General features: G+C 37.3%; 1 protein-coding gene across 1 annotated transcript in view; it reads right to left on the bottom strand.

The window, feature by feature from the left end:
- CSMD1 (CUB and Sushi multiple domains 1) overlaps positions 1–27,447 on the bottom strand; it is a 2,087,969-nt gene that overhangs the window by 112,257 nt on the left and 1,948,265 nt on the right. The window contains exon 50 of the mRNA XM_049902971.1: positions 18,864–19,049. Within this exon, the coding sequence (XP_049758928.1) occupies positions 18,864–19,049 (186 nt within the window). The remainder of the gene's footprint in view (positions 1–18,863; positions 19,050–27,447) is intronic.

Raw genomic sequence — 27,447 nt, 5'->3', positions numbered from 1 at the left:
GTCCCTATTAGTCAGAATCGACTTGACGGCAACAGGTTTGGTTTTTTTTATTTATTGTTTGGTTTTAAGAAGATTTAAGGGGATTTTTTTTTTTTTTTTGGTTTAAAGTCTAATGATAATCTCAGGGCAATAGCTTCAGGGGTTCAAATTTTGGCTCTACCATTTGCTAATTGTATGGTCTACATCAAGTATTTAGACTTTTTCACCCTTTCATTCTTCTGTTAAATGGATATAGGATTTGTTTTATAAGGTTACTTTGAGAATAAAATAATCAAAACAAGTAAAAAAGACACATTTTATTTAACCTGTTGGTGTTTCAGTGATAACATAAAATACTTTGCATTTTACTTGAAAAATATTGGCTTTTAATTTTATCTTGAATGATTCTGATTTATTATAGGCTCACTTAGCCCCGAGAAAAACAGGACGCCAACAGCTGTTTTGTTTAAAATATTCAGACAATGACAGTACAGCCACTGTAAATAAAGCCCTTCAGCCCAACCACTCATAAATTACACTTTCCATAAATCTTCTTTGATGTTCTAATCACCTCCCAGATGCTGAGATACATTTGTTTTGCTTTGTTTTAGCGCAGTTTCCCCTCATCATACTCAATACGAGTTAGTGCTTTTTATTACCAACTTTAGTTCAAGCATATTTAATTAGGTTTATAAAATCTGACTAGATGCCATTGGAGTAAAATCACCCTCATAACTGGTCTTAACATTCACAACTAAAGCAGAGATCACAGCATACCATTAACAATCCATGGGAACCGGACAGGAGAAGAATACAAGACTGTTTTGGCTAAGTCAATAATGAACATAATGTCTTTGGGGAATACAAGGATACTGAAATTATTCAAATGCATTTCATACCATCCAACTTCAACATAGCTCTATAAAGAAACCACTCCACAAAGACAGAACCCAGAATATAGGATTCTTAAAGGCAGAAATTGTTTTTGGAGGCAAATGACTAGTATATGAGTTAACTAAAAAAAATAAAAATAATAAGAGTCTGAAGATTAATATGGAATTATTAATAGAGTTTTAACAAAGTTCTTATACAGTAGTTTATGTACTTGCCTGAGAGATCAGATTTTCTTTGGCATCAGAGAAAAAGGTTTGAAGTTCCTAACCTCTCCCTTCTAGATGCCTGATTGAAACTAGAGCCTGACAACACTGTCTTATCCTCAGGGTCCCGTAATTGCCAGATTTCTTCTCATTCTTGTGGCTACTGCCTTGTTCATTTCCAATTTATAAAGATACTGACAATAAAATACAATATTAAAGAACGAAAAAAAAGAAGAGGTATTTGACTTAACATCGGAACTGACTTACTACAGAGTTGTCAGAAAGGAATCGCGTCAAAAGTCGAGACTATATATATCTATGATGCTCTAGCTCTATCAAAGCTTATAGGTAAATAGCATCTCCGTGAAATCCTCTGATTTCAACAAGTAAACTAGAACAACGCTGAATTAACTTCACCCACTCAGTCATACTGGAAAACACACTTCAGAATTTTTTGCAATTCTATAATCTAAGCTTCATATTATAGCTATTTTTTAAATTACATAAAATGGCTAATGATTCTAAACTAGACCCTGGGGAAAATACAAATTGTACTAATACAAACACAGATTTCAAAGTAAAAAAAAACAAAAAACTAATGTTTCATTATTTCACTCATCGGGCTTATCTCCAATGAATGGATCTATATCCTTCCAATGGCTCTCTTCCCAAGGGCTGCTTTTCACTTACCTCTAAAACATTCCTTAGAGTTTTTTGTTGTGGTTATTTGTTTTGTTTTCATTTATTTTTTTTTATTAGGTTTGATATGCTGCATACTTTCTAAAGTCAATGTTTTACTGATACCCCAAAATAAACTGGGTATTATGCAATTCCCCTAGTTAAGAACATCTCTCAAACGCTATATTGAGAGAAAAACTTTTTGTGTGTATATTTTTATTTTTTAAGTATTTTATTAAATATTCTTTCCTAATTCCCCTACTGATAGAATTTTCCCAGCAGTGTTTTTCTAAGGAATACTCCACGGTATACCGGTGTGCTCAAAACTTATTTATGGATTACTGATGAACTTAAACCTAAATCTTAAACTTATTATGTATATGTCATATTTAGTGGCATGGAACATGGTCTGAGCCACTGACCAAAGAATACTAGACTTGATTATGTTGATTAAAATCACACAAACTGGGAATTGGCATCTACATCAGTGACTGTAGCCATATATGAAATGCTCTATGAATGAATAGTGATAAACCAACCTAGTCAGATTCTTTCTCTTTAATAATTTGAATGCATGCCAGGATAGATGATAGATAAATGACAGATAGATAATTAGATAGACAGACAGACAGGTAGAGATAGACAGACAGAAATAGATACAGATCACCAGAGAGCAGACTCGAGAGAAATAGGTATTTAGAGAAAGTTGGTAGTTGCCAGTTGCTGCAGAAACCAACTCATAAGAAGTAGCTTATGAGAAAGCATATTCCTAGAGTCACGCTGAGAGAAGAGTCGTGGTTACATCTTCTCATTCTCTGGCCTGGGAAGTCTGACTCTAATCGCTAAGACGCTTTCCTGACCTTTCTCCCCTCCCATATATTATGACAATAAACTCCCACCACATGCATTAGCCTGAGATGTATCTCATTTCCTGTAACTCTAATACCTAAGTAAATCTTTTAAAAAGGCAGATTCAGAATAACACTTTAGATGCCTAAATTCTTCCAATAGGGACAGGAGTTACGTGGTGGCCTTAAATTCCAGTGGTTGAATTTTATTTATGGAGAGTGTCTTAAAACACTGTGTTATTTCACTTTGATATATACTTTGCCAGTTACAAATTATCATATCAGATTTGTAATCTTCAAGTTCAAACTAAAAAAAAATGTTTCCCTTTGAAGAAATTTAATCTAGCAATAGGAGGGGCTTATCTTTAAACAAGAGTAGTTTCCAAAGAGGATTTCACTGAACACTGAAAAAGTGACTCCAACCTCAGGCATATCCTTATTCCAGTCATTGGTGAGAAGGGCATCTTCTAGACATTTGTCTCCTAGAGGGCAAAATATGTGTGTGTGTGTGTGTGTGTGTGTGTGTGTACAGTAAAGCGTGTGAAAGCCAGAACCTATGTAAGGCAGAAACCTGTCAGAGAAGGAAAACAAATACTTTGCATTAGTAGAGAGTGACAGAAAAGTGGAAAGACTATACTCCTTCAAAGGCAGAAAACTTTCAGGACTCGGAAGAACAAGGCAGTCCCCTCGAGTTCCGGTTCTCAGAGGTTTCACTGTATTTAGTGAACTAAAATTAAGCTGACAAGGTCATGCACTAGAAGGTCTTCTCTACCTCACAGCCTCTCTGGAGTTGTGGTGGGACCAAGGGAATGGATAAGGAGGGAGACTAGGAAAATGTCATAAAAAGTCTAGAGAAGTCCTACAGCAAGAGAACATAAATACCTTTACAGAACTGAATTCACTATGTGACTTCAATTATCAGTATAGGCTTTCCAACTATCAATCAGACTCAGAGTTACATTTTCTGAAGGTAATTAGAAAAATTGGATGCCCACACATATATTAAGTAAATATTTTTAAAACAAGATCAATATTGTTGATAGTGTCTACTTGTCAATATTATAATAAATATCAGTCGTCTAAATCTAAAATAATCTATAATCCAAATATAATGATGCTAAAATTGACACATTTGGGGTAAGAAATACTTAAATTTGTGAGCTGTCATTCGTTTCACTTTAAAAAGCAGAGATACAGCATTCTCTCAAGAGAGACAAATATACCAGTTATCTGTGCCCTGAAATGGTTCAGAAAAGAAAGAAAAAGAAAAAAATACATTTATTGAGAGAGAGATTCTAGGTTGTTTTTGACTTTTGTTGATTTTTCTGAAATAAATTCATGCTCAAATGCTTCAGTTCTTTAAATTTTCACTCAAGCAAATAACTAGTTCTTCAAAGGGTTTTAGAAAAAGGAATAGTCGTCATATAGTGCTGGTCCACTAGAGAAGAAAATGAGGCCTTGCAGTGACAATAGATGTTGGTAAGAAGAAGAACTGAAGGGGAAGAATGGACGGCAAATTAAATGCTGCTCCTGCTGTTCAGAGTCACCTACAGACTGTCCTCCTAGACCCACCACCGCCCTCCTCATTTCTTCTACGTCTCCTTCTATTTCAAGTTGAAAAGCAAGTCTGACAATTTTGGGAGGACAGAGAGATTTAGAGAGGAATCATGTCCTGTACAATATCTCCTCAAAAACATTAATGCAGCCAAAACCAAACCAAACCCACTGCCATCAAGTCGATTCCGACTCACAGCGACCCTATAGGATAGAGTAGAACTGCACCCACAGGGTTTCCAAGGAGGGCCTGCTAGATTCAAACCGCTGACCTTTTGGTTAGCAGTCATACCTCTTAACCACTACGCCACCAGAGTTTCCAATGCAGCTAAATCCTTACCAATAATATAAATTTTCAGGACCTCAGCATATGTGACTCGTAGAGTCCTTTCGTTTCTAACATAATTTTGATTATTACTGAATAAAACAAAAAATCTAAGTGTAACTATTTTCAAAAGTATGTTATTGTTAGATGCCACTGAGTCACTTAGCAATCCTATGTACAACAGAAGAAAACGCTGCCTAGTCCTGTATATCTTTATAATCATTGCTATGTTTGAGCCCATTATTGCAGCCACAGAGTCAATTCATCTAGTTGAGGGTTAAAAGCATTCCAATATATATAATGGTATATATAGTGAGAATAATATTATTATTTTGTAGGTTTATTATGAGGATCAAAGATGTCATGCATGTAAAATGCTTAGAACAATACCTGGAACATATTAAAAACTCAGTGATATCACACAATATATATCTGTGTATGTATGTATATGTATATTATTTACACATAAGTATATATGTATATAGCTTTAGTTTTATTACTGAGCTGTTTATACATCATATAAAGCTATTTGGTATGCCGCCACATTGCTCCCCCTTTTTACTATGTATTTACATTACATTTAGCCATGTAAAGCCCTCATGGTGCCTGGCACTTGCTGTTGTTGTTGTCAGGTGCTGCCGAGTGGGTTACAACTCATAGCGACCCTATGTAAAACAGAACGAAACATTAACTGGTCCAATGCCATCCTCACAATCATTGCTATGCTTGAGCCCATTGTTGCAGTCACTGTATCAATCCATCTCATCAAAGGTCTTCCAGTTTTTTGCTGACCGTCTACATTACCAAGCATGATGTCCTGCTCCAGGGACTGGTCCCTCCTGATAACATGTCCAAAGGACATGAGTCTAAATCTCGCCATTCTCACTTCCAAGGAGCATTCTGGCTGTAACTTCTTCCGAGACAGATTTGTTTGTTCTTCTGACAGTCCATGGTATATTCAATATTCTTTTCCAACACCATAATTCAAAGACATCAATTCTTCTTTGGCCCTCCTCAATCACTGTCCAGCTTTCACATGTATATGAGGCAATTGAAAACACCATGGCTTCAGTCAGGCACACCTTAGTCCTCAAGGTGACATCTTTGCTTTTTAACACTTTAAAGAGGTCTTTTTCAGCAGATTTGCCCAATGAAGTGCATCTTTTGATTTCTTAACTGTTGCTTCCATGGGTGTTGATTGTGGATTCAAGTAAAATGAAATCTTCAACAGCTTCAATATTATCATGATGTTGCTTATTGGTCCAGTCACGAGGATTTCTGTTTTCTTTATGTTGAGGTGCAGTCCATACTGAAGGCTGTAGTCTTTGATCATCATCAGTAAGTACTTCAGGTCCTCTTCACTTTCAGCAAGCAAGGCTGGGTCATCCGTATATCCCAGTTGTTAAGAGTCTTTTCCAAGCCTACTACCCCATTTTTCTTCATATAGTCTAGCTTCTCAGATTATTTGCTTAGCATACAGAGGGAATAAGTATGGTGAAAAGATACAACACTGACATACCCCTTTCTTGATTTTAAATCAAGAAGTATCCCCTTGGGACAACACTAGGAGCCCTAATACATGGCATAAACAGGATACGAAACATAATTAACAATGCACGAACACCAGAAGAGAAACTAGATAACTGGGAGTTCCTAAAAATCAAATACTTATGTTCATCAAAAGGCTTTACCAAAAGAGTAAAAAGACAACCTACAGACTGGGAAAAAAAAAATTGGCTACGACGTATCTGATCAGCATCTAATCTCTAAAATCTACAAGATACTGCAAAACTTAAACAACAAAAAGAAAAGTAACCCAACTAAAAAATGGCCAAAGGATATGAACAGACATTTCACCAAAGAAGGCATTCAGGCAGTTTGCAGATACATGAGGAAATGCTCACTATCATTAGTCATCAGAGAAATGCAAATCGAAACTACAATGAGATACCATCTCACGCCAACATGGCTAGCACTAATCCAAAAAAACAAAATAATAAATGTTGGCAAGGTTGTGGAGAGACTGGAGCACTTATACACTGCTGGTGGGAATGTAAAATGGTATAGCCACTTTGGAAATCAATATGGTGCTTCCTTAAAAAGCTAGAAATAGAAGTACCATATGATCCTGCAATCCCACTCCTTGGAACATATCCTAGAGAGAGATAAGAACTATCACACAAATAGATATACCCACATCCATGTTCACTGCAGCACTGTTCACAATAGCAAAAAGATGGAACAATCTAGGTGCCCATCGACAGACCAATGCATAAAAAATGTATATACACGCAATGGAATACTACACAATGATAAACAACAATAATGAATCCGGAAAATACCTCACAATATGGATGAATCTGGAAAGCATTATGCTGAGCAAAATTGGTCAGTTGCGAAAGCATAGATATTGTATGAGACCACTATTATAAGAACTCAAGAAAATGTTTAAACACAGCAGAAAACACTCTTTGGTGGTTACAAGGGTGGGGAGGGAGTGAGAGGGCAATTCACTAACTAGATAGTAGAAAAGAATCATCCTAGGTGAAGGGAAGGACAACACACAATGCAGAAGAAGTCAGCACAACTGGAGTAAACCAAAAGCTAAGAAGTTCCCTGAACACAACCAAATACTTCAAGGGACAGAGTAGCTGGGGATGCGGTCTGGGCACCATGGTTTTGGGGTGACATCTAGGTCAATTGGCATAACAAAGTTTATTAAGAAAATGTTCTGTGTCTCACTCTGGTGAGTGGCATCTAGGGCCTGAAAAGCTTGTGAGTGGTCATCTAAGACACATCAGCTGGTCCCAACCCACCTGGAGCAAAGGAGAATAAAGAACACTAAAGACACAAGGAAAATATTAGTTCAAGAGACAAAAGGGCCACATAAACCAGAGACTCCATCAGCCTGAGATCGGAAGAACTAGATGGTGCTGGCTACCACCAATGACTGTCCTGACAGGGAACACAACAGAGAGTCACCGATGGAGCAGGAGAAAAGTGGGGTGCAGAACTCAAATTCACATAAAAAGACCAGACTTAATGGTCTGACGGAGACTAGGGGAACCCCAAAGACATGGTCCCTGGAATGTCTGCAAACCAAGAACTAAAGCTATTCCTGAAGCCAACTCTTCAGACAAAGATTAGATTGGACTATAAAACATAAAATAATACCATGAAGAGTGTGCTTCTTAGTTCAAGCAGATACATAGGACTAAATGGGCAGCTCTTGTCTGGATGAAGGATAAGAAGGCAGAAAGGGACAGGAGTCGGCTGGATGGACACAGGAAACCTGGGGTAGAAAGGGAAGGTGTACTGTCACATTATAGGGATTACAGCTAGTGTCACATAAAAATATGTGTATAAATTTTTGTATGAGAAATTAACTTGAGCTGTAAACTTCTACCTAAAGCACAATTTAAAAAAAAAAAAAGGAGTATCCCCTTGTTCTGTTCGAATGACTGCCTCTTGGTGTATGTACAGGTCCCCATGAGCACAATTAAGTGTCCTGGAATTCCCATTCTTCACAATGTTATCCATAATTTGTTGCAATGCATACAACAGGATGCCTTTACATAGTCAATAAAACACAGATAAACATCTTTCTGGTATTCTTTACTTCAGCCACAATCCATCTGACATCAACAATGATATCCCTCATTCCATGCCCTCTTCTGAATCTGGCTTGAATTTCTGGCAGTTCCCTGTTGATGCACTGCTACAACCATTTTTGACTGGTATTCAGCAAAATTTTACTTGTGTGTGATATTAATGATATTGTTTGATAATTTCCACATTCTGTTTGATCACCTTTCTTTGGTGATCAAATACGGATCTCTTCCATTGAGTTGGCCAGGTAGCTGTCTTTCAAATTACTCAGCATAGACAAGTGAGCACTTCCAGTACTGTACCCTTTTGTTGAAGTATCTCAAGCGGTATTCCATCAATTCCTGGAGCCTTGTTTTTCTCCAATGTTTCAAGCGCAGCTTGGACTTCTTTCAGTACCATCAGCTCTTGACCATATGCTATCTCCTGAAATGGCTGAATGTCGAACAAGTATTTTTGGTAGACTGACTCTGTATATTCTTTCCATCTTCTTTTGAAGCTTCCTGCACCATACAACATTTTGCCCAAACAATCCTTTAATATTGCAACTCGAGGCTTGAAGTTTCTCTTCAGTTCTTTCAGCTTGCGAAATGCCAAGCATGTTCTTCCCTTTTGGCTTTCTAACTCCAGGTCTTTGCACATTTTATTATAATATTTTACTTTGTCTTCTCGGACTACCCTTTGAAACCTTTGTTCAGCTATTTTACTTCATCATTTCTTCCACTCCCTTTAGCTATTCTACATTCAAGAGCAAATTTCAGATTCTCCTCTGACATCCATTTTGGCCTGGCACGTGTTGTTGTTGTTAGGTGGCATCGAGTTGGTTCCAACTCATAGCAACCCCATAGGACAGAGTAGAACTGCCCACAGAGTTTCCAAGGAGTGGCTAGTAGATTTGAACTGCTGATCTTTTGGTTAGCAGTCGTAGCTCTTAACCACCATGCCACCAGGACTCCTGGCACATAATATATCCTTAATAAACTATTTGTGATGAACTTGCTTCACTAAGTTTTAACTGGAAAAAAAAATATTGGGATTACATTTTACATTTCATTAGGACGTAACCTTAATGGTTTCATTTTCTGCTAAATACAAAGTGCACGATACCTATCTATTCATCATTTTGTCAAACTATTAAGCCAGTACATTAATAGCACAGCCTTCATTTGTATTATTATGTCACTAACGTGAATCATATCTTCAATGATCCAAATCCAGTCTCAGTAAATAATTAAAATGAAAAGAAATGAGCCTCAAACTTCTGCTTTGGAGATTTATAGTACTGCGGGTAGGATACAAACTGAAACACAGTAGTTTATTACAACCTTTATTTTAGTAAACATGGGTGAAATTAACTGATTTTATTTATCATTTACATTTACAGAAAAGCTGAACTGTTTCTTATCTCTTGAGATTCAGTGCACTAATCTAGGTATTATTGCATTTGTTATAGAAATTTGTAAAATTGCTTCATACCACTACGGTTTTTGATGGAATTGGCCTTGGGGGAATAAATATTTCAGATTTTATTAGTAGCCAAATTTTCTAAACAAGAGGTACAGTTTTATGCTTACTCTGCCTTTATTCTTTAATTTAAATTAAGTGAAGAAATACCTTCCTCAAATAAATAAAGAACAGGTTTTTCCCATATTGAATAACAAGGAATTTTTAATGTAATGTTCCTCTCTCCCCTTTCTAAAGTTTAATATGCAATGGGAAAAACCAAAATATTTCTTTGAAAGTTTGAGATGATAATACTTAGAAAATACGAAGTAGATTTTCCATTTTACTATAAAGGTTATATATTTTTCCCTGTATTACTGAACCAGGGCTTTGAACCAGTTCGAACTGCTTCAGTTGTGGCCAGCGAAGCGCAACCACAACAGACTCGAATTTTTAAAATTTGGATGATCTGGAACCATAATTAGAACAGGAAAAATTATTGCCAGGACTGAGGAGAATGACACACATCCAAAGCAACAAGGTTGGCTGCCATCTTTGAGTGGGGCACCGTTGTTTCTGATTTTGCACAAATTTGACTGGCAAGAGATTTGGTTGCTATGTAACGATAGCTGCCCTTGTTTTCTCAGAGAGAGATTAAGTTTCCAACAGGGCTTCAACTCGTAATTTTTCACATTTCAGTTCAACCAAATTTTAAAAATTCAGGTCAGTTCTGGTGACGCTTCCTCAGCCATTATTGAACTGGAAAGAACTGCTTCCAAGCCCTGTACTAAACAAATAGGGCTCGGTATTGAAGAAAGGCTTTGAAAAGCAAACTAACTTTTTCCTGTTTGGTAATCATTTAACTGAACATGCTATATATAACCTTATTATAGTGGAAACTTTATTGGTATGCAAAGAACAATTTTGTTCTTTAATTTTTCCTTTATAACATTAAAATAATTGTACTTTATACATATTTTAAAACAAGAGACTCGAATGTATGTATAAAGCAAGCAAATTTACATGCTTTTATAAAATTATTTTACATCATAAGTACAAAGTAGTTCTCTTAATTGATGTAACATTTGCCTCTGAACTGCCAAAGACCCTGATCCTAATTTTTCCAGAAATTTTACAAATAAATATTCATTGCCCTTGAAATCATTTGGTCTACTATCAATCCTCAAATGAATGATGACTCCGTCATGTATTATCAGTTACTAATACTTTTCAGAATGGATTACCATATTAGCTTAAACTGGCAACTTTTTGTTGGTATTTTCAGTTTTATAATATATTAAGACTTAAAAAACATGAGAGCTAATAAATTCCTAGAGGCGGTATAGCAAAGAAGTCAGAAATAGAGACACTCTTTACAGGTTTCTAACTTCTACTCAGGTTTCTCTGAACCAAAAAACCCAACTTTACTTACTAGCTCTGTGACTCCAGCCCAGTTTCCAACCTAGCCCTTCCTCAGTTTCCTCATCTACAGAATGGGGACAACAAAATGACACACTTCATAGGATTCAGGTGGGAATTAGTCAGTATGTGTGAAGCTCTTGAAACCAAGCCTGGAAAATAACAGGGGTTCCAGCACTAGCCTGAAACTAGCTATTTTCAACATAGCATGTATATTTAAATATGCATATACCTAATTATTTTCTGGGTTATACCTAATCTTAGGAGCCCTGGTGGTGCAGTGTTTAGAGCTCCTCTGCTAACCAAAAGGTCTGTAGTTTGAATCCACCAGCTGCTCCTTGGAAGCCTTAGGAGGCAGCTCTACTCTGTCCTACAGGGTGGCTATGAGTCAGAATTGACTTGATGGCAACAGGTTTGGTTTTTCGGTTTGTTCGTTTGTTTAATATACCTAATCTTGTATGATCTGAGTCAGGCACCAAGTCAGTCTCTTCCATGATATCTGACTTTTTCCTCTTTCGGAGAAGTGAGTTCAAAGTAAAAAGAAAGTTTATGAATTGTATGCTAATTGCCATGAGAGCTTGCTGGCGATTTTAAGCAGAGTGGCATATTCTGATTTATATTTTTAAAAGATCCTTCCACCTACAGTATGAAGAGCAGGACTGGTAGGAGAGATGAGTTAGGGTTCAGCAAAAGACAATGGTCACTTGGACTGGTGTCGAAATGGAGCAATGTGCCCAGATATGCTGTATAACTAGAGATGACAGGGCTTGATCTTGCAATGAATGTGGGATGAGAGGACGAGACGAACGGAGGAAAGGTTAAGGGAGAATGCCTAGATTTCTACTCTAAATTCCCTTTCACAGCGTTGCCGGTTACTGGGAGCATTATCAGGCCTGCTTCCACTTTCTGCTCTCTTCTTTACTTCTATTTGCTTTTTTGCTCCTATCTGTGGATGTTTCTGAGAGCTCCCAGGACTCGCCAGTCATCTCTCCTTACACTCACCCTCACCTACAATGGGAAGAGTTTAATACTTAAAATATCTCCCTATTGATAGCCTAATGGAATGGGCAGGGTCTTGAATCTGGGCTCCACAAGGTGTGACGTGTCCCAAAGGAGACCTTTGGAAAATTACATAATTACTCTGTTTTTGTGCTCCCCCAAAATTTGATCTAATCCAGCTGTTTACATATGGCCTTTACCTGTGGCAGTAGCTGACCTCCAACGGGGAAGTTTCCTACAATAAAACATTTCCCTGTATGTTTTTATAATGACCAACAAGATTCATTTCATTGCAAATTGAGTATTTTACTACTTTTAAAATCATTATTATTCATTTGTATATGAGTAAAATAATGAGAATAGTATCTTCTTCATAGATTGCTATGTAATTAAACAACATAAGAGGATAAAATGTTTAACACATTAATATTGCATAGCTACCATTCAATAAGTGGTCCCGATTGTTACTAGTATTTCACCACACTAATCTCCTGTCCCATCATCTCCCCTACAGACTGATCATAGGATTGAATGGTGTCCCCCCAAAATATATGTTGTATACCCTAACCTCTATACCTGTGGATGTGATCCCAATTGGGAATAGGGTTTTCTTCGTTACACTGATAGGTCATATCAGTGTAAGGTATGTCTTAAGCCAATCATTTCCGAAATATTAAAGAACAGATTGGGCACAGGAGAGAGCAGACACAGGGGGAAGACCAACACTGCAAGGACTGAGGACACAGTCTACAAGATCAGGAACTCCAAGGATAGCCAGCTAGAGAAGCAGAGACAAGGATTTTCCCTTTGAGCCTATACAGACAGGGTCTTCTCCTAGAGTCAGTGCCCTGAATTTGGACTTCTGGCCTCCCAAACTGTGAGAAAATAAGTTTCCATTTGTTAAGGCCACCCACTTACATTTCTGTTATAGCAGCATTAGATAAATAAGGCATAATTTCACCCCTTTTATTACCTCATTTACCTCAGCTATTACTTCCTACTATGATTTATATTGGAGCCCTGGGGGCACTGCAGTTAAGAACTCAGGCTGCTAACCAAAAGGTCGGCAGTTGAAACCCACCAGCAGCTCCTCAGGAACCCTATGGCTACGGGGAAGTTCTACTCTGTCCTATGGGGTCACTATAAGTTGGAATTAACTTGATGGCAATAGGTTTGGTTTTTATGATTTATATTAGACCATTCATTTAATGTACTATGCTTATTTGTAGGATGCAAAGGCTGTGCCGTGTTGTGTCATTTTTTTCTTTTATAACAGTGGTTGCAAACCGTATCTACATCCTACACAGAGTGCACACTCCAAGAATGTGTGGTGAATGAGTTAAGGAGTGTACATCACTTGCTTATTCAAATACATAGTGGACTCCCTTGTGCCGACTCATAGCGACCCTATAGGACAGAGTAGAACTGCCCCACAGAGTTTCCAAGGAGTGCCTGGCAGATTCAAACTGCTGATCTTTTGGTTAGTAGCCGTAGCACTTAACCACTACGCCACCAGGGTTTCCGCTATGAGTCAGAATCAACTCCATGGCCCTGGATTTGTTTTTTTTTTTTTTTGGTTTCGTGCCTATTGGAGTCCTTTCTCATATTTTCTCCATGGAGCCAAAGATATTTTGTCTGTTGCCATCTTTTTGAAAATCTATTTTTCTCACTTCCTCTGCCCCAACCAAGGACATAAAAATGTACATTGTACTTCTTATAGTTCTAATATATTTGGCTTTTCATGTTATAACTGAATGATGCGAATCAATTTTTTGACCAGTTCAATGGCAATGGGTTAACACAATTATGTATGTTCTTACAGGTGCATATGGATCAGACAAACATAAAAAAAGTTTGTATTTATGCTGTAGAAGCAAAAGTTTGAATACTTTCTGTCTTGAACACATTCAGGAAGAAACAGCTCAACATTCCTATGAAAGACTTCAGGTTCTTGTTCACCCTGTCCACCTATGAACTAACAGGGCATATGTGCAAGGCATTCTTTAATTTATCTATGAATAATGCTTCATGGGTTAAAATAAGAAGCTATTGAGGGTGTGTCTGGATTATCTTCAGACAAAATGACTTCCACAAAGCTTTAAAGGGTGATGGAAGAATCTATGTCCATCAGGGCATTCATACTAAAATGTTTCCTTGGAAATATTTACAACCCAAGATTGATTTTTTAGGACTGGAAAATTTTCCTTTAAATATGAATTCATACTAAGAACATTTTGGAAAAAAAAGTGTTATTTTTATCTTATTCTGTTTTTAAACAATAAGAGAAGCGCAAATAAATATTACATTTTTATATACTTGTCATTAGTCTTTCTCAGACAGCATACAAATTTAAAATGGATTTTCTTTTAAAATGCAGTATAATGATTTACATTTTAAGAATAATACCAAGAGAACTTAAAAAAAAAAAAGTGCTAATGTTTGGACCCCACCCAGGACCAGTTAATTGGAATCCTTGAGAAGGAAATCTGGGCATTGGTATTTTAAAAACTCTCCAGATGGTATCCTAGATATCCTAGGCATTAGTGAGCTGAAATGAACTGGTACGAGGCATTCTGAATTGGACAATCATATGACCTACTATGCTGGGAATGACAAATTGAAGATGGCATTGCATTCATTGTTAAAAAGGTCCATCCTGAAGTACCATACTGTTAGTGAGAGGATAATATCCATATGCCTACAGGGAAGATCAATTAAAACAAGTATTATTCAAATTTATGTACCAACCACTAAGGCCAAAGATGAAGAAACTGAAGATTTTTACCAACTTCTCCAGTCTGAAATTGATAAATATGTAATCAAGATGTATTGATAATTACTGGTGATTGGAATGTGAAAGTTGGAAAAAAAGAAGGATCAGTATTTAGAAAATTTGGTCTTTGTGATAGATAGGAAGCTGGAGATCACTGGAAATTTGCAAGACCAATGACCTTTTCACTGGAAATACCTTTTTTCAACAACACAAATAGCAGCGACTATACACATTTTTTTTTTTTTTTTTTATATACATAGACCTTGCCAGGTGAAATACACAGGAATCAAATTGACTACAACTGTGGAAAGAGACGATGCAGAAGCTCAATATCTGCAGCCAGAACAAGGCCAGGGACTGACTACAGAACAGACCATCAATTACTCGTATGCAAGTTGAAGTTCAAGCCGAAGAAAATTAGAACAAATCTACAAGAGCTAAAGTATGATGTTCACTATATCCTACCTGAATTTAGAGACCATGTTAAGAATACATTTCATGCATTGAACACTAATGATCAAAGACTAGACATGAAGGGCATCATGCATGAGAAAAGCAAAAGGTACTAAAAAAAAAAAACAGGAAAGAAAAAAAGACCAAAATGGGTATCAGAAGAGACTCTGAAATTCGCTCTTGAATGTCAAGTAGCTAAAACAAATGGAAGAACTGATAAAGTAAAAGAGCTGAACAGAAGACTTGAAACGGTGGCTTGAGAAGACAAAGTAAAGTTTTATAATGAAACATGCAAAGACCCGGAGTTAGAAAACCAAAGGAAAGAACACATTCACCATTTCTCAAGCTGAAGAACTGATGAAAAAATTCAAGCCTTTTGTTGCAATAGTGAAAGAATCTCTGGGCAAAATATTGAGCAACGCAGGAAGCATCAAAGGAAGACATAAGGAATATACAGAGTTACCCTACCAAAAAGGACTGGTCGACGTTCAACCATTTCAGGATGTAATATGTGATCAAGAACTGAAGGTACTGAAGGAAGAAGTCCAAGTTGCACGGATGGCATTGGCGAAAAACAGGGCTTCAGGGATAGACAGGACATCAGTTGAGATGTTTCAGCAAACAGATGCTGTGCTGGAAGCACTAACTTGTCTATGCCAAGAAATTTGGAAGACAGCTAACTGGCCAATCAAGTGGAAGAGATTCATATTTGTACCCATTTCACAAAAAGGTTATCCAAAAGAATGTGGAAATTATCAAATGATATTAATATCACCTCCAAGTAAATTTTTGCTGAGGATCATTCAAAATACGTTACAGCAGTACATCGACAGGGAACTGCCAGAAATTCAAGCCAAATTCAGAAGAGGGCCTGGGAAGAGGGATGTCACTGCTAATGTCAGAAGGATCTTGGCTGAAAGAAGAGAATAACAAAGATTTTTACCTCTATTTTATTGACTATACAAAGCCATTCAACTGTGTGGATCATAACTGATTATGGATAACATTGCAAAAGAATTCCAGAACAATTAATTGTGCCCATGCAGAATTTGTACATAGGTCAAGAGGCAGTTGTTCAAACAGAACAAGGAGATACTGTGCGTGGTTTAAAATCAGAAAGGGTGTGTGTTAGGGTAGTATATCTTCACCATACTTATTCAATATCTGAAGCCCTAGTGAAGCAGTGGTTAAGAGCTTGGCTGTTTAATCAAAAAGTCAGCAGTTCAAATTCACCAGCCTCTCCTTGGAAATACTATGGGGCAGTTCTATTCTGTCATACAGGGTCACCGTGAGTCGGAATTGACTTTTCTTTTTTTTAATTCAATCTGTATGCTGAGCAAATAATCTGAGAAGCTGGACTACATGAAGAAGAACACAGCATCAGGATTGGGGGAAGACTCATTAACAACCTACGATATGCAGATGACACAACTTTGCTTGCTGAAAGTGAAGAGGACTTGAAGCACTTACAGATGAAGATCAAAGATTATAGCCTTCAGTATAGATTACACCTCAACATAAAGAAAACAAAAATCCTCACAACTAGACCAATAAGCAATATCACGATAAATGAAGAAAGGATTGAAGCTGTCAAAGATTTCATTTTACTTGAATCTACAATCAATGCCCATGGAAGCAGCAGTCAAGAAATCAAACGACATATTGTACTGGGGAAATCTGCTGCAAAATATCTCTTTAAAGTGTTAAAAAGCAAAGATGTCTCTCTGAGGACTAAAGTGTGCCCAAACCCAAGCCATGGTATTTTCAATTTCCTCATATGTACATGAGAGCTGGGCAATGAATAAGAAAGTCCAAAGAATTGATGCATTTGAATCATGGTGCTTGCAAAGAAGATTGAATATACCATGACTGCCAGAAGAAGGAACAAATCAGTCTTGGAAGAAATTTAGCCAGAATGTTCCTTAGGGAGGGTGGCGAGACTTCGTCTTACGTATTTTGGACACGTTATCAGCAGGGACCAGTTCCTGGAGAAGGACAACGTGCTTGGTAAACTAGAGGGTCAGTGAAAAAGAGGAAGACCCTCAATGAGATGGATTGACACGGTGGCTACAACAATGGTCTCAAACATAGCAATGATTTTGAGGATGGCACTGGACTGAGCAGCGTTTTGTCATTTTGTACACAGGGTCACTATGAGTCGGAACCAACGGGACGGCACCTAACCACAACAACAAGATGATTTTAATGTATAATCAGAGCTGTTGTAATGAAAAGGGAACAATATTTGAACTAGACAGAACTGAGTTCAAACCCCAAATCTGCAAGTTAGTAGCTTTTACTAGAATTTACCTCATCTGTTAGGTCATATGTGTAGTCCTTTTTGTGGTTATTATGAGATTTACAGATGAGCCATTTAAAACATCCAGGGGCTAGTAGACACTTAACGGTAGCCATTATTATTAATGACCTGCAGGCTATGTGCAAAGTAAACGGTAGTTCCCACGCTCGGGACATTGCTCTTACTACAAGCATCCCAAACATATTATTGCCATCTGTCAGGTTATGTTCTTAAATTAAGAGAATATTTTGTTTAGAATTGAACTAGAAAACATACAACATATCTTGTAACTGAGTTTCCTCTACTATTATTTAATTAGAAACAGTATCTTACTAAATAGAAAATAACTAAGAAAAATTAACATCCTTTCAATGATTCCCAATTGACTCTCAGGAAATGGCATAATTATTGCAAAATAAATAGATTAACGTGCAAGCAAAATGAAAACTCTTGGGGGAAAGGTCAATTATTTTCTGTAAGCATGTGTATATTCATACCTAAATAAGTTTTGATTTTTTAACGTGATCAGAATACTATACTATACGCAGAGAGAGGCCAATGAACTAATTGAAGACTCTGTAGATTTCTTTAGCTAACATAATTACAGCAAAAATATCATTCTATATGTAGAAATATTATACAGTTTTTAATTTTTGAGCCTGGATAGTTAGGTGATTTCAAATTTGAAGCTAGTTTTAATAAAGCTGCAATAATCTTGGTATAGAAATAGTGTATGTGCGTGTGAGATTTTCCTCTCTCTGGCTTTGTTTTATGGACTTGTGAATTGTTTAAGACTAGCATTGCAGAATATATCCCAACTTTTAGTGCCTTTAAAGATATTGATTGCTTTCTACAAAACTTATCTTACTTGACAAATCAAATTAGTGATCTAGTAGATAAACATCAGCGCGTTATGCATAGTAGGTGATATACACATAAATTAGGCACCATTATGCATAGTAGGTGATACACACATAAATTAGGAACTGCCTTCAACTTCCAGGAACTTAAAGTTAAACTATCTGTGAACAGGAAACTAGTTTTGAGTTACACATTAATGTTTTGTGAGAAGTGCTGTTGCCAGGCTGAGTGTCTCAATATCCTCTTGCCGCCATATCCCTAAATTGAAAATGGCACCATAGAACAGGATTTACTATATAGATTATATGGTATAGATACTGATGGAACGAAGTGCTCTAACCTGCCAAAATGCATAGCTTATTTTAAATGGGTGTAGTATTTTATATGCAATCAATAGGCGTGAATAATAACATGGTGCAAGAGACCGAGTCCTCCCACGCTGAGTTAAAAGACCGCTACACATTAGAACCTAGAGTTCTAACCAGTGAATTGTTTCTAATTAAACCTAGGAAAATGTCTCAAAACTTACGTTTGCAAGTAGGTGGCTTCCCTTTGTTACTCCATAATCCATCTTCTTGACACACTGCTGTTGCTTGTTGACTAGCCTCAAGCTTGAAGCCCTCATTACATTCATATATCAATTTACTGTCCAAAGTGAACTCATTACCCGTAAATGAACCATTTCCTGGGGATTCGGGAATTCCACAGGACACAGCTGAAAAAAATAAAACAATAAAACAATTGCAGCGTTACTCGCACAGAGACTTTATGAGGTTTTTCTTCTTTTCTATTTTTTATCTCAAGTACATATAAAAATTGGTATTTATATTTCTAATGTGTGGTACAATTATACACATTTTTGACGTTTTAAGAATGTTAAGGGTTAATGAGAAACAATGGAAAATTGATCATAAAAATATACCTATAGAATTATGATTCCAGGAGGAAAACTGACCCCTACCATATAGTTTAATCATGCTCTAATGTTTTAGGAGATGGTGTGGTCAACGACGCACAGTGTAATGGTATTCATTTAATATTGGAAAAGAAAAAAAAAAAGGATAAAATATCTTTACCATCATAAAATTCATTCCAAAGATCACTTTTTTAAAAAATTGTGATTTAGGTGAAAGCTTATAGCTCAAGTTAGTTTCTCATACAAGAATTTATACACACATTGTTATGTGACCCTAGTTGCCCTCCCTATAACGGGACTGCATTCACTGATCACGTCTTCTTTTTTTTTTTTTTTAATTTTAAAAAAGTTTTTATTGTGCTTTAAGTAAAAATTTACAAATCAAGTCAGTCTCTTGTACAAAAATTTATATACACCTTGCTATTTTTTTTTTTATATACTCCTAACTGCCCTCCCTCTAATGAGACAGCCTGCTCCGTCCTTCCACTCTCTCTTTTTGTGTCTATTCCGCCAGCTTCTAACCCCCTCTACCCTCTCATCTCCCCTTCAGATAGGAGATGCCAACATAGTCTCAAGTGTCTACTTGCATTTAATCATCACTTTAATTCCATGTGGCAGATATTATTATCCCCATCTTGTTGTTGTTAGGTGCCATTGAGTTGATTTTGACTCCTACTGACCCCATGTGAAAGAGTAGAACTGCCTCATAGGGTTTTTTTTTTTTTTTAATACCTTTTATTAAGCTTCAAGTGAACGTTTACAAATCCAATCAGTCTGTCACATATAAGTTTACATACATCTCACTCCCTACTCCCACTTGCTCTCCCCCTCTTGAGTCAGCCCTTTCAGTCTCTCCTTTCTTGACAATTTTGCCTGCTTCCCTCTCTCTCTATCCTCCCATCCCCCCTCCAGACAAGAGTTGCCAACACAATCTCAAGTGTCCACCTGATATAAATAGCTCACTCTTCATCAGCGTCTCTCTCCCACCCGCTGACCAGTCCCTTTCATTTCTGATGAGTTGTCTTCGGGGATGGTTCCTGTCCTGTGTCAACAGAAGGTCTGGGGAGCATGGCCGCCGGGATTCCTCCAGTCTCAGTCAGACCATTAAGTTTGGTCTTTTTATGAGAATTTGGGGTCTGCATCCCACTGATCTCCTGCTGCCTCACGGGTCCTCTGCTGTGCTCCCTGTCAGGGCAGTCATCGATTGTGGCCGGGCACCAACTAGCTCTTCTGGTCTCAGGATGATGTAGGTCTCTGGTTCATGTGGCCCTTTCTGTCTCTTGGGCTCTTAGTTGCCGTGTGGGCTTGGTGTTCTTCATTTTCCTTTGCTCCAGGTGGGTTGAGACCAATTGCTGCATCTTAGATGGCTGCTTGTTAGCATTTAAGACCCCAGATGCCACATTTCAAAGTGGGATGCAGAATGATTTCATAATAGAATTATTTTGCCAATTGACTTAGAAGTCCCCGCAAACCATGTTCCCCAGACCCCCGCGCTTGCTCCGCTGACCTTTGAAGCATTCATTTTATCCCGGAAACTTCTTTGCTTTTGGTCCAGTCCAATTGAGCTGACCTTCCATGTATTGAGTGTTGTCTTTCCCTTCACCTAAAGCAGTTCTTATCTACTGATTAATCAATAAAAAACCCTCTCCCACCCTCCCTCCCTCCCCCCCTCGTAACCACAAAAGTATGTGTTCTTCTCAGGTTTACTATTTCTCAAGATCTTATAATAGTGGTCTTATACAATATTTGTCCTTTTGCCTCTGACTAATTTCGCTCAGCATAATGCCTTCCAGGTTCCTCCATGTTATGAAATGTTTCAGAGATTCGTCACTGTTCTTTATCGATGCATAGTATTCCATTGTGTGAATATACCACAATTTATTTACCCATTCATCCGTTGATGGACACCTTGGTTGCTTCCAACTTTTTGCTATTGTAAACAGAGCTGCAATAAACATGGGTGTGCATATATCTGTTTGTATGAAGGCTCTTGTATCTCTAGGGTATATTCCGAGGAGTGGGATTTCTGGGTTGTATGGTAGTTGTATTTCTAACTGTTTAAGATGATGCCAGATAGATTTCCAAAGTGGTTGTACCATTTTACAATCCCACCAGCAGTGTATGAGAGTTCCAATCTCTCCGCAGCCTCTCCAACATTTATTATTTTGTGTTTTTTGGATTAATGCCAGCCTTGCTGGTGTGAGATGGAATCTCACGGTAGTTTTAATTTGCATTTCTCTAATGGCTAATGATCGAGAGCATTTTCTCATGTATCTGTTGGCTGCCTGAATATCTTCTTTAGTGAAATGTGTGTTCATATCCTTTCCCCACTTCTTGATTGGGTTGTTTGTCTTTTTGTGGTTGAGTTTTGACAGAATCACGTAGATTTTAGAGATCAGGCGCTGGTCAGAGATGTCATAGCTGAAAATTCTTTCCCAGTCTGTAGGTGGTCTTTTTACTCTTTTGGAGAAGTCTCTAGATGAGCATAGGTGTTTGATTTTTAGGAGCTCCCAGTTATCGGGTTTCTCTTCATCATTTTTGGTAATGTTTTGTATTCTGTTTATACCTTGTATTAGGGCTCCTAGGGTTGTCCCAATTTTTTCTTCCATGATCTTTATCGTTTTAGTCTTTATGTTTAGGTCTTTGATCCACTTGGAGTTAGTTTTTGTGCATGGTGTGAGGTATGGGTCCTGTTTCATTTTTTTGCAAATGGATATCCAGTTATGCCAGCACCATTTGTTAAAAAGGCTATCTTTTCCCCAGTTAATTGACACTGGTCCTTTGTCAAATATCAGCTGCTCATATGTGGATGGATCTATGTCTGGGTTCTCAATTCTGTTCCATTGGTCTATGTGTCTGTTGTTGTACCAATACCAGGCTGTTTTGACTACTGTGGCTGTATAATAGGTTCTGAAGTCAGGTAAGGTGAGGCCTCCCACTTTCTTCTTCTTTTTCAGTAGTGCTTTGCTTATCCGGGGCTTCTTTCCCTTCCATATGAAATTGGTGATTTGTTTCTCTATTCCCTTAAAATATGACATTGGAATTTGGATCGGAAGTGCGTTAAATGTATAGATGGCTTTTGGTAGAATAGACATTTTTATTATGTTAAGTCTTCCTATCCATGAGCAAGGTATGTTTTTCCACTTAAGTATGTCCTTTTGAATTTCTAGGAGTAGAGCTTTGTAGTTTTCTTTGTATAGGTCTTTTACATCCTTGGTAAGATTTATTCCTAAGTATCTTATCTTCTTGGGGGCTACTGTGAATGGTATTGATTTGGTTATTTCCTCTTCGGTGTTCTTTTTGTTGATGTAGAGGAATCCAAGTGATTTTTGTATATTTATTTTATAACCTGAGACTCTGCCAAACTCTTCTATTAGTTTCAGTAGTTCTCTGGAGGATTCCTTAGGGTTTTCTGTGTATATAATCATGTCATCTGCAAATAGTGATAACTTTACTTCTTCCTTGCCAATCCGGATACCTTTTATTTCTTTGTCTAGCCTAATTGCCCTGGCTAAGACTTCCAACACGATGTTGAATAAGAGCGGTGATAAAGGGCATCCTTGTCTGGTTCCCGTTCTCAAGGGAAATGCTTTCAGGTTCTCTCCGTTTAGAGTGATATTGGCTGTTGGCTTTGCATAGATGCCCTTTATTATGTTGAGGAATTTTCCTTCAATTCCTATTTTGGTAAGAGTTTTTATCATGAATGGGTGTTGGACTTTGTCAAATGCCTTTTCTGCATCAATTGATAAGATCATGTGGTTTTTGTCTTTTGTTTTATTTATGTGATGGATTACATTAATGGTTTTTCTGATATTAAACCAGCCTTGCATACCTGGTATAAATCCCACTTGATCAGGGTGAATTATTTTTTTGATGTGTCGTTGGATTCTATTGGCTAGAATTTTGTTGAGGATTTTTGCATCAATGTTCATGAGGGATATAGGTCTATAATTTTCTTTTTTTGTAATGTCTTTTCCTGGTTTTGGTATCAGGGAGATGGTGGCTTCATAGAATGAGTTGGGTAGTATTCCGTCATTTTCTATGCTTTGGAATACCTTTAGTAGTAGTGGTGTTAACTCTTTTCTGAAAGTTTGGTAGAACTCTGCAGTGAAGCCGTCCGGGCCAGGGCTTTTTTTTGTTGGGAGTTTTTTGTTTACCGTTTCAATCTCTTTTTTTGTTATGGGTCTATTTAGTTGTTCTACTTCTGAATGTGTTAGTTTAGGTAGGTAGTGTTTTTCCAGGAATTCATCCATTTCTTCTAGGTTTTCAAATTTGTTAGAGTACAATTTTTCATAATAATCTGAAATGATTCTTTTAATTTCATTTGGTTCTGTTGTGATGCAGTCCTTCTCATTTCTTATTCGGGTTATTTGTTTCCTTTCCTGTATTTCTTTAGTCAGTCTAGCCAATGGTTTATCAATTTTGTTAATTTTTTCAAAGAACCAGCTTTTGGCTTTGTTAATTCTTTCGATTGTTTTTCTGTTCTCTAATTCATTTAGGTCAGCTCTAATTTTTATTATTTGTTTTCTTCTGGTGCCTGATGGATTCTTTTGTTGCTCACTTTCTATTTGTTCAAGTTGTAGGGATAGTTCTCTGATTTTGGCTCTTTCTTCTTTTTGTATGTGTGCATTTATTGATATAAATTGGCCTCTGAGCACTGCTTTTGCTGTGTCCCAGAGGTTTTGATAGGAAGTATTTTCATTCTCGTTGCTTTCTAAGAATTTCCTTATTCCCTCCTTGATGTCTTGTATAACCCAGTCTTTTTTCAGGAGGGTATTGTTCATTTTCCAAGTATTTGATTTCTTTTCCCTAGTTTCTCTGTTATTGATTTCTAGTTTTATTGCCTTGTGGTCTGAGAAGATGCTTTGTAATATTTCGATGTTTTGAACTCTGCAAAGGTTTGTTTTATGACCTAATATGTGGTCTATTCTAGAGAATGTTCCATGTGCGCTAGAAAAAAAAGTATATTTTGCAGCAGTTGGGTGGAGAGTTCTGTATAAGTCAATGAGGTCAAGTTGGTTGATTGTTGTAATTAGATCTTCCGTGTCTCTGTTGAGCTTCTTACTGGATGTCCTGTCCTTCTCCGAAAGGGGTGTGTTGAAGTCTCCTACTATAATTGTGGAGGTATCTATCTTGCTTTTCAATTCTGTTAAAATTTGATTTATGTATCTTGCAGCCCTGTCATTGGGTGCGTAAATATTTAATATGGTTATGTCTTCCTGATCAATTGTCCCTTTTATCATTATATAGTGTCCTTCTTTATCCTTTGTGGTGGATTTAAGTCTAAAGTCTATTTTGTCAGAAATTAATATTGCTACTCCTCTTCTCTTTTGCTTATTGTTTGCTTGATATACTTTTTTCCATCCTTTGAGTTTTAGTTTGTTTGTGTCTCTAAGTCTAAGGTGTGTCTCTTGTAGGCAGCATATAGATGGATCGTGTTTCTTTATCCAGTCTGTGACTCTCTGTCTCTTTATTGGTGCATTTAGTCCATTTACATTCAGGGTAATTATAGATAAATAAGTTTTTAGTGCTGTCATTTTGATGCCTTTTTATGGGTGTTGTTGACAATTTCATTTTTCCACATACTTTTTTGTGCTGAGGCGTTTTTCTTAGTAAATTGTGAGATCCTCATTTTCATAGTGCTTGACTTTATGTTAGTTGAGTCGTTACGGTTTTCTTGGTTTTTATCTTGAGTTATAGAGTTGTTATACCTTTTTGTGGTTACCTTATTATTTACCCCTATTTTTCTAAGTAAAAACCTAACTTGTATTGTTCTATATCGCCTTGTATCACTCTCCATATGGCAGTTCAATGTCTCCTGTATTTAGTCCCTCTTATTGATTATTGTGATCTTTTACCTATTGACTTCCATGATTCCCTGTTATGTGTATTTATTTATTTATTTTTTTAATTAATCTTAATTTGTTTGTTTTTGTGATTTCCCTATTTGAGTTGATATCAGGACGATCTGTTTTGTGACCTTGTGTTGTGCTGATATCTGATATTATTGGTTCTCTGACCAAACAATATCCTTTAGTATTTCTTGTAGCTTTGGTTTGGTTTTTGCAAATTCTCTAAACTTGTGTTTGTCTGTAAATATCTTAATTTCGCCTTCATATTTCAGAGAGAGTTTTGCTGGATATATGATCCTTGGCTGGCAGTTTTTCTCCTTCAGTGTTCTGTATATGTCGTCCCATTCCCTTCTTGCCTGCATGGTTTCTGCTGAGTAGTCAGAACATATTCTTATTGATTCTCCCTTGAAGGAAACCTTTCTTTTCTCCCTGGCTGCTTTTAAAATTTTCTGTTTATCTTTGGTTTTGGTGAGTTTGATGATAATATGTCTTGGTGTTTTTCTTTTTGGATCAATTTTAAATGGGGTTCGATGAGCATCTTGGATAGCTATCCTTTCGTCTTTCATGATGTCAGGGAAGTTTTCTGTCAGGAGTTCTTCAACTATTTTCTCTGTGTTTTCTGTCCCCCCTCCCTGTTCTGGGACTCCAATCACCCACAGGTTATCCTTCTTGATAGAGTCCCACATAATTCTTAGGGTTTCTTCATTTTTTTTAATTCTTTTATCTGATTTTTTTTCAGCTATGTTGGTGTTGATTCCCTGGTCCTCCAGATGTCCCAGTCTGCATTCTAATTGCTCGAGTCTGCTCCTCTGACTTCCTAGTGTGTTGTCTAATTCTGTTATTTTATTGTTAATCTTTTGGATTCTACATGTTGTCTCTCTATGGATTCTTGCAACTTATTAATTTTTCCAGTATGTTCTTGAATAATCTTTTTGAGTTCTTCAACAGTTTTATCAGTGTGTTCCTTGGCTTTTTCTGCAGTTATCCGAATTTCATTTGTGATATCATTAAGCATTCTGTAAATTAGTTTTTTATATTCTGTATCTGATAATTCCAAGATTGTATCTTCATTTGGGAAAGATTTTGATTCTTTTGTTTGGGGGGTTGTAGAAGCTGTCACGGTCTGCTTCTTTAAGTGGTTTGATATGGATTGTTGTCTCCGAGCCATCACTGGGAAACTAGTTTTTCCAGAAAATCCGCTGCGTCCAGTCCAAATCCCTGCGGGACGGTTCCCCGGCTCGGATGCTGCTCTTTCTGCTCCAAGACCAGTCACTGCCTCCCGGGGACTTCTCCTACCGGCTGCGTCCCACGCCGCCTGTGGAACCGGCTGGTCCCCCTCCCGGGGTTAGTTCAGGGGGGTGGAGCAGGTCTCTGTGCTTGTGCCGTACCTGAGTGGTACGCTGGCTCCAGGCTCTGGAAACAATCGCTGCTTCCCCGTATTAGTTCGTTCTCCATCTCTAAATCTGTGTTTGTTGTTCAGGGTTCGTAGATTGTTATGTATGTGATCGATTCACTTGTTTTTCCGTGTCTTTGTTGTAAGAGGGATCCGAGGTAGCGTCTGCCTAGTCCGCCATCTTGGCTCCGCCTCCCCCAGTGATCACTTCTTGATGTCAAAATTCATAGGAATCCCATTAAACAATCACCCACCTGAGGCCTCAAAAGTGTGTTCCCTCTAATTTGCCTCCCCTCCTCCCGCTCATTTTACTTAAAGCAACAGGAAGTTCTGTAGAATAAAAATAACTTACCTAAGATCATCAGTGCATCTATTACCGTAAAGCCTATTATTTTATAAATAATTTGTTAGGAAGCAGGGCGTAAGGAAATAAGATATAGGAGTCAGTAAGGAAAGATACCTACAGCAGAAGGCACAGTGCTAGAAGGGGACCTTTAGGTCAGCTTGTAAGTGAAAAGCCATACAAGGGAAACCAACAAAAACCAAACCCATTGCCGACAAGTCGATTCCAACTGAGGTATGAATAAAGGATAAATTGTTTTAAAAAATAAAATATGGAGAGAATCCAATATAAACACCTCTTCTTAAATATTCTAGGCTTGTTCCAGGCTTATCTACCATGAGACAAAACAAACAAACAAAAAACTCAAGTTAAATGACTACAAACTATAACAATGAAACAAACAGTAAGGCAGAGAAAAGGGTTACATCACCAACAATTACAAGGATAACAACTACCTAATCCAAGGGCACATGTTACAGAAAAGTGTGGCAATACCTTTGTTTTGTGGCAGCAATGTATCAATGGCAAGACTTCTAGGCATTTGCAAAATATTCATTTTAATTTACTGAATGGAGTAAGGAAACCCTGATGGCGTAGTGGTTAAGTGCT

This window comes from Elephas maximus, chromosome 12 (genome assembly GCF_024166365.1).
Source record: "Elephas maximus indicus isolate mEleMax1 chromosome 12, mEleMax1 primary haplotype, whole genome shotgun sequence".
In the NCBI taxonomy this organism is placed as follows: Eukaryota; Metazoa; Chordata; class Mammalia; order Proboscidea; family Elephantidae; genus Elephas; species Elephas maximus.
This window is presented reverse-complemented; position numbering and strand designations above follow the sequence as displayed.